Source organism: Lagenorhynchus albirostris, chromosome 6, assembly GCF_949774975.1.
Source record: "Lagenorhynchus albirostris chromosome 6, mLagAlb1.1, whole genome shotgun sequence".
NCBI lineage: Eukaryota > Metazoa > Chordata > Mammalia > Artiodactyla > Delphinidae > Lagenorhynchus > Lagenorhynchus albirostris.
Genome location: NC_083100.1, coordinates 50169757 through 50185285, shown reverse-complemented (window position 1 = coordinate 50185285; position 15529 = coordinate 50169757). Strand labels below are relative to the sequence as shown.

Here is a 15529-nt window from a genome sequence, read left to right as displayed (position 1 = left end):
TCTACATTGGAAAGCGGCACAATCTGTTTCTTCAGGCCAACTTTTCCAGGTGGTACTTGGAAAAGCTGACGGATGACAGAGCACCGGGTAAACTCACGCTAATTATGAAATCGTGAGTAAAATAACTTGTGCTTCTATAAAACTCAAGCACCAAAAAATCAGGAGGCTCACAAGGTGAGTAGAAGAATTCCCAGAACCGCAGTTTCTACACTGTTTCATCACCCTACCAGTAAAAACCCTCTCGGAGATGTTGCATCTCCGAAAAAACTGTTTTCCCATTCCAAAATGACGGCTCCGGCGTCACAACTTAGGTATAGCGCATGTCCGGAAGTTACGCAACCCCATAAGGCAGCGCGCCCCTATCCGTGGGGAGAATTTCCGCCATTTTTGAAAATCGGGGAGGTGCGGGGCCAAGTGTCGCCGCTGCTGCGATGGCAGCGTTTGCTGTGGAACCCCAGGTGCCCACGTTAGGTGAGTAAAAAACTGCTTTTCCTCCGTAGCATTGCGATGCACACCGTAATCTTGGAAGCGGGCAAGCCTGAAAGGCAGTAGTCATAGGGCTCTCGTCTCTAATTTCAGCCTCAGAGGGGCAGCCTCTGGCTCGCACCCAACTTCTTAGTCCGCCCCCTACTCGAGGAGTCTACACCCAGCCGCTACCAAAGCGGCTCCGGGAAAATGCGGGCCCCGAGGAGGGCGAAGAAACGGCGGTCTTGTGGTGACTCAGCTGTTTTGTGCCCCCTTACGCCGGAGCCAGACCTATCCATACCTGGGACTCCGCCATCGCGTAGACGCGATGCTAGGTTCCGGGATCCGGGGAAGAGTTGGTGGGAAGGAACTCACCTGTGAACACCTGGGTGGGCAGTGCCCTGGAGTGTGGTTACCTTTCACCGCTGTTTGGTCACCTAGGCTTCTAGTTCCAGTTTGATTCCTTCCTTCTCCCGGGATTTGCAGAAGAAATCAGTTTTTAATGGATGCTTGAATCGTGCGACATTTAATTAACCAGGTGATGCAGCCATTGAGATATTAGCCTTAATAGGAGGCCAGGAGTTCGCTCGATTTCCCCCGGCTTTATCTTGGGAAAATGACTAAGTATTGTAGGTGGTCTTTTCCTCTAATCGGTCACGTCATGATTTTTTAAAAAAAATTCATTACCATTATTTAATGGGGGCGGGCATTGTTGAGATGTGTTGACTTCAGAAAATCTTGCCAAGTTAGCAGGATGTCGATTTTGTGTGTGTGTGTCTGCTGAGTTTTGTGAGAACCGTTGAATATCTTAGAAAATAAATCGTTTATTGTCATAGAGATGTATTTGAAAGTTCGGTTACAACTTTATGAGTTTGAAAGGAGAGCAAGCAAGCAGGATATGTATCTGTAGAATGAGTTTTATTAGAGTTGAAGGATATATAATGCTTGCCATGTTTTGTGCAAAATAAGTTTCTTTTGAGAATAGAGTAACGTGTTTTAGCATTAGTTATAAAAAACTAAATGCATAATATCAACAGAGATACTCAGCTACATTTAAAGTTGGTCTAGGTATTATGTCTTGTATTATTTTAGAGGTCAAAAAGCTTTTCATTTCCAGTTCCAAAGTTTTCTACTCAACAAAAACATTTTGGAGTGTATGTTTTTTTGGGTTACAAATATGAATAAACCTCTGGTCAGAAATCTGACATTAGTTGTATTAATTGTTCAAGTCCACATATTGCAGATATTCCAGACGAGGAATAAACGTTTTCCCAGCACCTAATGGTACAGTAAAACTAATGGTTACTTCAACAAACAATGCTAGCTAAGACACTGTACTTAACATGTTAGGAGTACAAGACTGAAATGGAATTTAAGACTTTCCAGATCCATTTGTATAGCTCTCTAAGTGAAAGGGTTGGGTGGTAAGTGACAGTTCAGTTAAGAGCCCTTTGTGCCCTCCTCAAAGGGAGGGCTGCTTTCTGCTGCTTTCTACTGTATCACAATATACATTAGGATGTGTCAGAAATTTTCTTGACTTCATTATTTCTATACTTAACATATATGTATTTTTTTTCTTTTGGGGCTGGGAGAGTGAACGTAGTTGGTGGTACCTAAAGCTTTGTAATACATTTATTACTATGGGTTTATAAATATATGTTCATAATATGCTTTTGTTTAGTCTTTTGGTTTGATTTTAGTGGTATGTTCTTTGGAAATATGTAATAGTACTGTGGTAACATTGTAACTAGCACTTTGAAGTAATTACAATGTAGTATAGCTCTTCACACCTTATTTCAGTATTTGCTTTATTCTTTTCCTGAATTTCTTTTCCCTTTTCCTTTTTTATGTGTTTGCATTGTTAATATCTAGGTCTACTATGATTAGAAATAAGACGAAGAATAAATAATTGACAGCATTTGGATAGCAAGAAACACATTTTTGAGGCTGTTTAGAAGTTAAGGAATAGTTAATAAAGGTAATATAAATAACATACCAAATGTTTGACCTTTCTGAGTACCATGAATCACATTCAGGCTTGTCAGATAGTTGAAAAATTAAATTTTCATAAGCAGAAATTGCAAATTCTGCATATACACATCAGTTCCTCAGTTTTGGCTATTGTAAGATACTATTAGAATAATAATAACTAATATTTGGTGAATACTTACTGTATGTTAGGCACTTGAGATAAGTGCTTTACTTGCTGTAAGTCTAATCAAAGCTCTGTGGGTGGGTACTACAGTTATGTCCATTTTGCTGAGACTGGAACCGAGGTCTCTTGACTCCAGAGCCCATGTTTTCCTTACTGGGCTATTTTGTTCTGAAATTAGAGGAAGTTATAGCTTCCTTATTTTTTCATAGTTGGAATAATAATAATACCTACCCTATAAATTGTGAAAAATAATTTTGAATTGATGATTGTGAAGTATCAGTTCTTAAGTTGGTTTTATGTTGGGGAGACTTTTATTGGTTATTCTTAACTTTAAAATGAATGGTTTTAAAAATGACCCAAAACATAACCTTTCCAAATCTTTTCAATATAATTCTTAATTGGTGTGCTTATCATCACATTATTTCATATGTGCTTTAATGTGTGCATGATTACACTTTTATTACAAAAATGACTGACAGTTGTATATGGGGAAAGAAAAACGGGACATACAGCATGCTAAACCTATTGTGTTTGATTTGCTTAGACTTTGTGTAACTAGTGCACCTTGTTCTTGTTTTCTGTTGTTACATAGTAGAAGCTGATCCAGAAATGGAAAGAAGTTATTCTGTATGTATTAGGGATTTTTTTTTAGATAATAAGCTAAAATTTTAAAATTTAAAAGTAAGTGTTGATTCTTAAATCTATGAAGTAAACAAAAACAGCTGTCAAATATTATTTGTTTAATACAAAATGTTTCACATTTTTCTAGAAATAATTTTTATTGGTTTTTAAAATAATAAAATGAACTATGGTTCTGTAATACTTAACAGTTTTGATTAAATTCTCAAAATTGTTTATGCTGAACATATGTATATGTATAACTGATTCACTTTGTTATAAAGCAGAAACTAACACACCATTGTAAAGCAATTATACCCCGATAAAGATGTTAAAAAAATTGTTTATGCTGGATTCTTGCATCTTTTTGTTAGATATTGTTACATTAAAGTCCTTTCTTTGTGTTATTTTATTTTCTGATTCATTTAGGATCTGAACCAATGATGCTGGGTTCACCCACGTCTCCAAAGCCAGGGGTTAATGCCCAGTTCCTACCTGGATTTTTAATGGGGGATTTGCCAGCTCCAGTGACTCCACAACCTCGATCAATTAGTGGCCCTTCAGTAGGAGTAATGGAAATGAGATCACCTTTACTTGCAGGTAGGTGAATTGCTTAAAATAGTTTTATAGTACTATCAATACATGTACACCCTCAAACCACATTTATTTAAAAAAATTAAGCAGTGTCTCTATTTTTTATTTTAAGATTATTGTAATAGAGGTGTAAGCAATATAAGTTACTATAATTCCAAGAACCACTCACTAAAAATATGCATACTACATTTTATTCAATCTAAGATGCCATTGATTGTAAAACTCACCATTTTTAAAAAATTTTATTTAATTTTATTTTTTTTTGCTGTACGTGGGCCTCTCACTGCTGTGGCCTCTCCCGTTGTGGAGCACAGGCTCCGACACGCAGGCTCAACGGCCATGGCTCATGGGCCCAGCCGCTCCGCGGCATGTGGGATCTTCCCGGACCGGGGCACGAACCCGTGTCCCCTGCATCGGCAGGCGGACTGTCAACCACTGCGCCACCAGGGAAACCCAAACTCACCATTATTTTAAGTACCACTAAGAAAGAAAAACACTAAATATGATAGAACAACATTTGCCAGTTTTTGTAAATTATCCCTGTTTCGGAGATGTTAGTGTGTGTGGGTGGGGGGAGGGGAATATGGTCGTTTAACTTCAGCTGAATTCAATTTAAATAATACATCTTAAATGTAATAATAGCAAATAGTCAAAAGAAGTGTAATTTGAAAATCTGTAAATATGAATTCTACTTCTAGTCATAGTGAATTAAGAGTCTCACTTATAGTGTGTTTAGTGAAAGGACTTACTCCACAAACTGTGATTTGCAGTTGCCAGCACAAAATGTTATGTAAATGAAACATATCTTTTACAGGACTCTTTTAGCAAACAAATATTGGAAAAGATAACTTGGAAGTTTTGACTGTGAGTAGTGAGAGCTACAAAAATGATTGAATTCCAAATGTGAGCTAATATCCTTTTAATAGATATTTAAATGAAAATTCTTCTTACTTTAATTGTCCTTAAGGTATTATTTCAGTTAAAGTGGTTTATTATCATTTTTTTTTTTTTTTAGGATTGATCAGGGAGAATTATAAGTTATATTTGAAGTGATACACTTAAGAACGTTATTCTGGACAGATTTTTGTTTTTTACATATTTCAAGTGTATTATTTTATTACCGTAGCTACCATATATTGAGTGTTTATGAGCCAGGCAGTATGCTAAGCATTTTTTATGTTATTTTCATTCTTTTATCAGTCTTAAAGGGTAGTTAGTAGTATCCTCCAAAAGAGGAAGCTGAGGCTAAATGCAGTATAGAACTTGCTGAAGCTCACTGGTTAGTGACAGCAGGAGGTTAAAGCCCAGGTCAGTCTTGTTCTATAGCCTGTGCTCTAATCTAAATACCTTATGCCGTACTGTCTAGGCTCAGACATTAGTCTTACAGAGGGCCTGGACGGCTTTGCTACTTGGCATTGTTGATTCTCTGACTTAACGAAGATCCCTTTGTATCCCCCAAAGTTGGTCCTTTTCCTGTATGTTTATTATGTACTTAAATATATTTGTACTGTGAGAAACACGAATAGGAATTTGACAGTCAAATTCCACATTATGAGATTATATTCAAGTGTATACAAACTGGAGCTGTTTAATACCTACTTTCAAGTGAGAAATAGGATCAAATTTTGTATTGAAATGTTAAGCATCTTAACATCTAGAGAAAACAAAAGAAAAGCATCTAGAGAAAACAAAAGTTGCATGTGTTTACTAAAAACTAAAATTTCTATGTACTTATTCTGGAACCTTTTATTCAAAGTGCAGTCTATGGATCACCAACATTGGCATCACTGGGAGCTTGTTAGAAATTCATAGTCTCAGGCTCCATCTCACATGATCTGAGACATAACCTGAATTTTAACAAGATGCCCAGGTGATTCTTCTGTGTATTAAGATCTGAGAATTGCTGGGAGACAGGAATTTAAGTCATTATTTTAAAAATATTAATTTAAAAGATCTTACCAGAAAGATGGAGGATTTCTTTATTTTCTCACCTGTCTATATTTTTTGTGCATTGTTAGGTGGGTCACCACCACAGCCAGTTGTACCAGCTCATAAAGATAAAAGTGGAGCTCCACCAGTTAGAAGTATATATGATGACATTTCCAGCCCAGGACTTGGATCAACACCTTTAACTTCAAGAAGACAGGTGACACACATATCCTCATTCAGGACCATACATGTCCTTATTTCATGTTTTTATGTGGTTTTACAGGGAGGGTCAGTAATTTGAAGTGTTTGCCTGAGGTCTGTTTTAGTGTAATTCTATTGCACAGAATAAGCATTAGGGATAGTTATCCTAGAGTCTAATTAAATTGTGTTTATCATGAAATGTACTTAAAAATGTGATAGATCTTAGATAATTTTCTCGTATAGATAATTCTGTGGTTTTTAAAGGTGTGCCTATTCACCTGTCCATGCCCCCAACCTCCTTAATAAACGTGTAGAAATGATTATCATTTAAATTGTTCATTGTTTAAAAAGTTCAATATTTATACATAATTTTGTGAAAGAACAAGTGAAGATTCAGGGTTTATCCAGATCTAAGGCACCTTGTAATGATTTGAGGTCTTTATTTTAGGGATGGTTTTATTAATATAAGACCAATATCCTTTTAGAGCTGTGTTCACTGTTTACTTATTTTACTGAAAACGCTTCCTTCTGCATGTTTATGAGCTGATGGTTTAGTGTGTTCCTGGTGTTGGTGTTCTGATGGTGATGTTAAATTTTGGTTGGTGTAGATGTAGGTGTTCTGATGGTCATGTTAAGTTTTGGTTGGTGTAGATGTAGGTGTTCTGATGGTGTTATTTTCAGTCAGATTATACAAGGTAGAGATTCTCTGTTTTAATGGTACTGATAGCACAAAAAAGTATGTAATACTTATGAAGTACCTACAGTGCACATGGCCTGATCTTATAACTTCTCACGTATTGTCTCATTTAATCCTCACAGTGAATCTGTGAGGTAGCTCTTACGAGCTTTATTTTATCATTGAGGAAACTAGGACACGGAAAGCCTAAGTAATTTGTCAAGGGTAAGGCAGCTAGTCTAGCAGAGCCAGATTTTAAACCTAGCAATCTTGAATCTAGAGCCAGTGTTTACAAGAGCAATGTTCTGCTAATACACACTACTGTGATTTCTCTTGATTGTCAGTTGAAAGGTAGTGTGGATTTTTCTTTTAAGTAGGAAGTTTAGTAGCTTTTATAGTCAAAAGTTTTCTCTCCTATTACTATTATGCCTAGAAGGATATGTAAACAAAGTGTATCAGCTAAACTGGTAAGTTCTTTGTATAACGACATTTCTGCTGTTTGATTTGGAGAAATATTTTATGGCCTTTCCCTAAATCAAATATAGCATATTTTTTGGCAAGTTTAAGAAAAGTAGAAAAATCTTTCAGTAAATTTTGATTATAGGCTTGATATGCATGGCATACTAGGCCTGTTTGTCAAGCAAGGCAAAATTAATTCATTGAGTTAAACAGATTACTTTCTTTTTCCATCACTTCTACACGTGCCCTCCTGTCGAGTGTAGTAGCTACTAGCCACCAAGTGTGGCTGTTGACACTTGAAATGTGGCTAGTCCTATACTGAATTGAGGTATACATGCATACTATAAAATTAACAACTGCTTGTGTGGCTTGTGTTATATGTGGACAGTGGTGTTATAAACTTAACTATGTCCATGGGGCTTCCCTGGTGGCGCAGTGGTTGGGAGTCTGCCTGCTAATGCGGGGGACGCGGGTTCGTGCCCCAGTCCGGGAGGATCCCACGTGCCGCGGAGCGGCTGGGCCCGTGAGCCATGGCCGCTGGACCTGTGCGTCCGGAGCCTGTGCCCCGCAACGGGAGAGGCCACAGCAGTGAGAGGCCCGCGTACTGCCAAAAAAAAAAACAACAAAACTTAACTATGTCCAGAATATTCTGGTCTGGAGTATTTTTCTAAAGGTTGATAGATAAATCTGATGTTTAGTTTGATATGAGGATCTCTGGCTTATAAGTTTATGCCAGTTTTTATTACTTCTCTCATAATACATGAAAAGAAAGGTAGTTTATAGTTACTGCTATGTTCAAAATGTTTAAAAATCTTGTGGATCATAATTTGTAGAGAAAGTTTTTGATTTGAAAGTTGGTAAGAATATTATTAAAGTCCAAATTAGTTTTGCCACCTGACACTTTGGTCAACCTCTCTCTAATCAGGAAAGAAGTTATCATTAAGAATTGAACAGTGCATTTTGTATCCCTCCTAACAATCTCTCAGCATTTGGTCTGGTTGCTGGATAATAGCCAGATTTTAGATTTTCTTAGTTTAGTCAGAATCTGTTAAAAAATTTTCTCTCTATATGTTTACTTCTAGAGAAAGAGTCTGTTTCTCATTCTGAATTAGATATTTCTGTTTTTGTTTATAGAAGGACTTTTAACTACTTTAATCTCTAATTTTCTCACATTTAAAGGAGTTAGTCTTTGTTACTTTCTACTAGTAAAGGCAGAGATATGCTGTCTTTTACTGTATAGACTGATTTGAATCTATAGTATTTCATGGTTTGTAAATGTCAATTTAGAAATATAGTTTTGCCATCTTTCTATTTTTCAATGTGAACTTGATGATTTGAGGAATCACCATTATCTCTGTTATTTCAAATATTGTATCTTAGGAACTAAAAACAAATAGCAGTGTTACTGTCTACTAAAAATAATGTCTTTTTATCTAATGCAATTTTTCTTATATTAAACATATAATATGCTAACAAGTCTGGCATTTTAGATTAATACTGTTCAGCTTAAAAAAAATAAAAAAACTTAGAGAGTACTCTTCAATTGTGAGCTAATAGGCATTTCCAATACCTGGTAGACATTCAGTTGTCTGTTGAATGTAGTTTTTCAACACTTATTGTGTTTGTGTTATGGTTAGAACTTTGCATTTTTACTTTAACACTTCTGTTTTCACATAGGCAAACATTTCAGTAATGCAGAGTCCTCTTGTCGGAGTTATGACAACTACTCCTGGAACAGGTAAGCAATGCCTCTTAACACCAATGACTATTCTTTACTCTTTGAATGAAGATAATATAAGACCTTTGTTGGTCATTGCCAAAATTTTGTCTTTTATATTTCAAACTTGGAGACTTTCTCAAATGTCAATAACTTCCTTCAGCAAGGAAATATTTATTTGTATATTATTATTTTCTGAACTTATAGATAAGATGAGATATTTTACTGAAAAATATTAAAAAATTTAAAGATATGTATTTAATAGTGTCTCCTGAATTGTTAAAAACTAATTTTAAAAAAAGTAGTTGCAATTGAGAAGAAGAAGAATACAGAGACTGAATAATAAAGATGTTTTGAGAGATATTAGTGCATAGCTATAAATCTAAATGTCATTGACTACAAACAGCCACTGATTATATCTCATTTTTCTTTAAGATTAATGGTTTTTTTAATCACGGTTAGCATCATCATAAGCACAGCTCTTCTAACATATTTATATATTTATAATCTATCAAATGTTCGTTCAGTAAATATTTGAGCACATAACCAAGTATCAGGCCTTGGGAAACTGAACAAAATAGATAATCTTTGCCTTTATGGAGCTTACATTTATTTATAGAATTCACATTTATAAGTAAAATAGTTTGTTAGAAGGTAATATATTTTATGGAGGAAAATTAAGCAGCAAAGGGAAGTAAGGAATGAGGGCTTATATTAACTAAGGTAGTGTATTAGTTTTCTTTTGCTGCCATAACATATTACCACAAACTTAAAAGTGGTTTAAACAGTTCAGTGTACTGTTTTACAGTTCTGGAGGTGAGAAATCTGAAATGGTCTCAATGGGCTAAAATCAGGGCATTGGTAGGCTGTCTTAATTTATGGAGGCTCTAGGGAAGAATCTGTTTTCTGCCTTTTCCATCTTCTAGAGGCTGCCCACATTTGTTTGTGGTCCCCTTCCTCCATCTTTAAAGCCAGCAACATTGTATCTCTGACCATTCTTCTGCAGTCAAGTCTCCCTCTCTCTCTTTTAAGGACTCTTGTGAATACTTGGAGCCTTTCTGGATAATCCAGGATAATCTCCCTATTTTAAGGTCAGCTGATTAGCCGTCTTAACATCTGCAACGTTAATTCTCCTTGCCATGTAATGTAACACTCCCAGGTTCCAGGGATAAGGACATGGACATCTGGGGGTGAGGGGAAGCATTATTCTGCTTACTACAGATAGTTATAGGAAAAGTAACATTTGCTTAAAAACATTTAGGGCAAGTTTTCTAAACAGAGGAAATAGCAAGTACAAAGGCACTGAGGTGGGATTGTGTCTGGGGTGTTCAAACAAGTATAAAGTATATACTGTGAAATGGAGTGAGTGAGGGGGCGAGTAATAGGAGATGAGGTCAGAGAGGTAATGTGGGCTGATGCAACAAGGCTTTGTAGGTCATCGTAACAGTTGGTCTTTACCCAGAAAAGGTGGAAAAAAATAGGATGAGATTGGTCCTGTGATGTGAATAGACTTTGAAATAAGGAACAGGGTGGAAGCAAGGAGACCATACAGTTGGCTACTGCATTAGTCCAGGTGAAAGATGGTGGTGGCTTAGACATAAAGGAAGGCAGGAAAGAAGGAAAGGAGGAACAACAGCAAAAACAGACGGAACAAAAGAAACAAGAGCAAGACAGTAGGTTTAAATGAACCAAATGGACAATTATATAAAACGAAATGTGCTAAACACTCCTGTTTAAAGGCAAGATAGTAGCAAAAGTAATATCCAATGACAAGTTAGATCTTTTTATCCTCCAAATCTTGATTTCTTCAAGCAGTCTGCGTCATCATGGCAGTGTTCTTAAAGTCTAGATTTCTACTACTGGTTTGTTCAAGGCTATTTCTATTATGTTCCTCAAGTTTCTTCCAGCCTCCACCCATTGCCCTATTCGAAAGTCATTTCCACGCTTTTACGTATTTGTTACAGCAGCATCCCTTTTGGTACCAAAATCTGTATTAGTTTTAAATTGTTGCCATAACAAATTACCAAAAACTTAGTGGCTTAAAACAACACACATTTATTACATCATAGTTTCTAAAGGTCAGATGTCTGGGCACAGCTTGGTTCTTTGCTTTAGAGGTCAGGTGTTAGCAGGGCTTTGTTCTTTTCTGGAAGCTCTGTGAATGAATCTGCATCCAGGTCGTTGGCCAAATTCAGTTCCATGTCGTTGTAGGAATGAGGTCTCTGTTTCTTTGCTGGCTGTCACCTGTAGGTTGTTTTCAGCTTCTAGAGGCTGCCCTCATTCCTTGCCTTATGAAGACAGCAATGGCAGATCAAGTCCTTTTCTATGATTGGAATCTCTCTGATCTCTCTCTTCTGTTGTATCTCTGATTTGACTTTTCTGCCATCTGCTGTTAAGAGCTCATCTGATTACTTTGGACTCACTGGAATAATCCAGGGTAATTTTTTAAGATCAGCTGATAAATAACCTAATTCTGTCTGTAAAGTCCCTTCACAGCAATACCTGGATTAGAGTTTGATTGAATTACCAGTCAATCAAACCAGAGGACAGAAGATTTGGGTAATGTCTTTAGATTTCTGTCTGCCACATATATATAATGGTGAAAAATCTAGGATGTCACCTCTGTCTCAGTTACATACTTAAGGCGAAATGTTCTAGGGGAATTAGGTTTTAACAATCCTAATTTGATCAAATAGGCAGATGACAGTGCTTTGTTACGTGATAATGCCTTGCTACGTGACTATTTGTTATAATATTGACTATTCGGTTGAGTCAGTCAGTGATCCCAGAGACATTGAAGATGCAAAAGCACATAATGTTAAGTAATGTATTTTATACTTTAAAGGATCTCTTAGTCGCCTGAAAAGCATGCATTGTAATATTCTGATTGATGTCAAGTGGAAGAGTACAGGATTAAAGTTGATTAAACCTCCTTTTGTTAATTTATTTTTTCTAATTCTGTAACTTCTATGAGGTTTTTGTAATTTTAGAAATCATATGTGAAAATATAAGAACTATGATAGGAAAAGATAACTGTCATAAATTGGCCACTGGGAGCCACTGCTACTTCTTATTTGAGTTTAAGGAATTTATGTAAAGTCTTAATGGGGCATAAGTGAAAAAGAATACTTTCTTTTTTTTAAGAATACTTTTGAAAAGATGTGATAGACATGAGTACTGTCATGCATGGTCAATACCTAAAGAAGACATGGAAAAAGGGAGTTGAGAAAATTGAGGTAGAAAATGAAGACTTTTCACTTAGAGCTATTTTTTTTAAATTTTAATTTAATTTAATTAGTTAATTTATTTATTTTTGACTGTGCTGGGTCTTCGTTTCTGTGCGAGGGCTTTCTCTAGTTGTGGCGAGCGGGGCCACTCACTGTCGCAGCCTCTCTCGTTGCGGAGCACAAGCTCCAGACGCGCAGGCTCGGTATTTGTGGCTCATGGGCCTAGTTGCTCCGCGGCATGTGGGATCTTCCCAGACCAGGGCTCAAACCCGTGGCCCCTGCATTGTCAGGCAGATTCTCAACCACTGCACCATCAGGGAAGCCCTAGAGCTATTTCAAACTCTTATATTTAGTGTTAAATAAATGAAAATTTCTTGTATGATTTGTAAATTTTAACTTTCTGAGATTGGCACCTTTTATAAAGAGACATCACAGGATTTAATGGCATGAATTGCTATTTTATGCTTAGGTCTTTGTATCCAAAGGTGACTTTGGTTAGTTTATAATTCTGAAAGTGAGGTTAAAAATCTCTTTTAGAATCTTATTTCTGGTGTAGAAAAACCTTGGTCATATAACAAAGTGGGAAATCTAGATTAAAGAATTTCAAAAACTTTTTTCAACCATGATCGCCTCTGATAAACAGTACTGAATGTTTGCTCTCTCTTTCCCCATCCTCACCCCTCAATTTTCTTCTGCTACTATTTAAATATTATGCTACTTTTCATCCTATTTTTATTTTAAAAAATTTATTTTTATTTTTTCTTTAGTTTTTTTTTTTTAACATCTTTACTGGAGTGTAATTGCTTTACAATGTTGTGTTAGTTTCTGCTGTATAACAAAGTGAATCAGCTATACGTATACATATATCCCTTCCTCTTGTGTCTCCCTTGCATCCTCCCTATCCTACCCCTCTAGGTGGTCACAAACCACCGAGCTGATCTCCCCGTGCGATGCAGCTGCTTCCCACTAGCTATCTATTTTACATTTGGTAGTGTATATATGTCCATGCCACTCTCTCACTTCATCCCAGCTTACCCTCCCCCACCCCCGTGTCCTCAAATCCATTCTCTATGTCTGCATCTCTATTCCAGTCCTGCCCCTAGGTTCATCAAAACTTTTTTTTTTTTAGATTCCATATATATGTGTTAGCATACGGTATTTGTTTTTCTCTTCCTGACTTACTTCACTCTGTATGACAGAGTCTAGGTCCATCCACCTCACTACAAATAACTCAATTTCGTTTCTTTTTATGGCTGAGCAATATTCCATCGTATATATGTGCCATATCTTCTTTATCCACTCATCTGTTGATGGACACTTAGGTTGCTTCCATGTCCTGGCTATTGTAAATAGTGCTTCAATGAACATTGTGGTACATGTCTCTTTGAATTATGGTTTTCTCAAGGTATATGCCCAGTAGTGGGATTGCTGGGGCATATGGTAGTTCTATTTTTAGTTTTTTAAGGAACCTCCATACTGTTCTCCATAGTGGCTGTATCAATTTACATTCCCACCAACAGTGCAAGAGGGTACCCTTTTCTCCACACTCTCTCCGGCATTTATTGTTTGCAGATTTTTTGATGATGGCCGTTCTGACCAGTGTGAGGTGATACCTCATTGTAGGTTTTTGTTTTTTTTTTTTTGCGGTACGCGGGTCTCTCACTGTTGTGGCCTCTCCCGTTGCGGAGCACAGGCTCCAGACGCGCAGGCTCAGCGGCCATGGCTCACGGGCCTAGCTGCTCCGCGGCATGTGGCATCTTCCCGGACCAGGGCACGAACCCGTGTCCCCTGCATCGGCAGGCGGGCTCTCAACCACTGCGCCACCAGGGAAGCCCGTATTTACAGGTTGTTTTTTTTTTTTCTCATTGTAGTTTTGATATGTATTTCTCTAATGATTTGTGATGTTGAGCATCCTTTCATGTGTTTGTTGACAATCTGTATATTTACTTTGGAGAAAAGTCTATTTAGATTTTCTGCCCATCTTTGGACTGGGTTGTTTGTTTTTTTGATATTGAGCTTCATGAGCTGCTTGTATATTTTGGAGGTTAATCCTTTGTCAGTTGCTTCATTTGCTGATATTTTCTCCCATTCTGAGGGTTGTCTTTTTGTCTTGTTTTTGGTTTCCTTTGCTCTGCAAAAGCTTTTAAGTTTCATTAAGTCCCATTTGTTTATTTTTGTTTTTATTTCCATTTCTCTAGGAGCTGGGTCAAAAAGTATCTTGCTGTGATTTATGTCAAAGAGTGTTCTTCCTATGTTTTCCTCTAAGAGTTTTATGTGTCTGGCCTTACATTTAGGTCTTTAATCCATTTTGAGTTTATTTTTGTGTATGGTGTTAGAGAGTGTTCCAATTTCTTTCTTTTACATGTAGCTGTTCAGTTTTCCCAGCACCACTTATTGAAGAGGCTGTCTTTTCTCCATTGTATATTCTTGCCTCCTTTATCAAAGATAAGGTGACCATGTGTGTGTGGGTTTATCTCTGGGCTTTCTGTCCTGTTCCATTGATCTGTATATCTGTTTTTGTGCTAGTACCATACAGCTTGATTACTGTAGCTTTGTAGTATAGTCTGAAGTCAGGGAACCTGATTCCTCCAGCTCCGTTTTTCTTTCGCAAGATTGCTTTGGCTATTCGGGGTCTTTTGTGTTTCCATACAAATTTTTTGTTCCAGTTCTGTAAAAAATGCCATTGGTAATTTGATAGGGATTGCCTTGAATCTGTAGATTGCTTTGGGTAGTATAGTCATTTTCACAATGTTGATTCTTCTAATCCAAGAACATGGTATATATCTCCATCTGTTTGTATCATCTTTAATTTCTTTCATCAGTGTCTTAACAGATTTCTGCATACAGGTCTTTTGTCTCCTTAGGTAGGGTTAGTCCTAGGTATTTTACTCTTTTTCTTGCAATGGTAAATGGGAGTGTTTCCTTAATTTCTCTTTCAGATTTTTCATCATTAGTGTATAGGAATGTAAGAGATTTCTGTGCATTGATTTTGTATCCTGCAACTTTACCAAATTCATGGATTAGCTCTAGTAGTTTTCTAGTAGCATCTTTAGGATTCTCTATGTATAGTATCATGTCATGTGCAAACAGTGACAGCTTTACTTCTTTTCTGATTTGGACTCCTTTTATGATTGCTGATTGCTGTGGCTAAAACTTCCAAAACTATGTTGAATAATAGGGGTGAGAGTGGACATCCTTGTCTTGTTCCTGATTTTAGAGGAAATGGTTTCAGTTTTTCACCATTGAGAACCATGCTGGCTGTGGGTCTGTCATATATGGCCTTTATTATGTTGAGGTAAGTACTCTATGTGCCTAGTTTCTGGAGAGTTTTTTATCATAAATGGGTGTTGAATTTTGTCAGAAGCTTTTTCTGCATCTATTGAGATTATCATATGGTTTTTATCTTTCAGTTTGTTAATATGGTATATCACATTGATGGATTTATATATATTGAAGAATGCTTGCATTCCTAGGATAAACTCTACTTG

At 36.8% G+C, this 15529-nt stretch overlaps 1 protein-coding gene across 4 annotated transcripts in view; it reads left to right on the top strand.

Moving 5' to 3' along the window:
* Positions 1-380: 380 nt before the first annotated feature.
* The window catches only part of NUP35 (nucleoporin 35), a 36635-nt gene continuing 21486 nt past the window's right edge, over positions 381-15529 (top strand). The window contains exons 1-4 of one of the 4 annotated variants that reach the window (XM_060152492.1): positions 381-471; positions 3668-3838; positions 5851-5978; positions 8775-8835. In XM_060152492.1, coding sequence (XP_060008475.1) covers positions 432-471; positions 3668-3838; positions 5851-5978; positions 8775-8835 — 400 coding nt within the window. In that variant the 5' untranslated portion in view covers positions 381-431. Of the gene's footprint in view, positions 472-2369; positions 2444-3667; positions 3839-4646; positions 4736-5850; positions 5979-8774; positions 8836-15529 lie in introns of those variants that run through there. The other 3 variants (XM_060152494.1, XM_060152495.1, XM_060152496.1) reach the window with 3 other exon arrangements.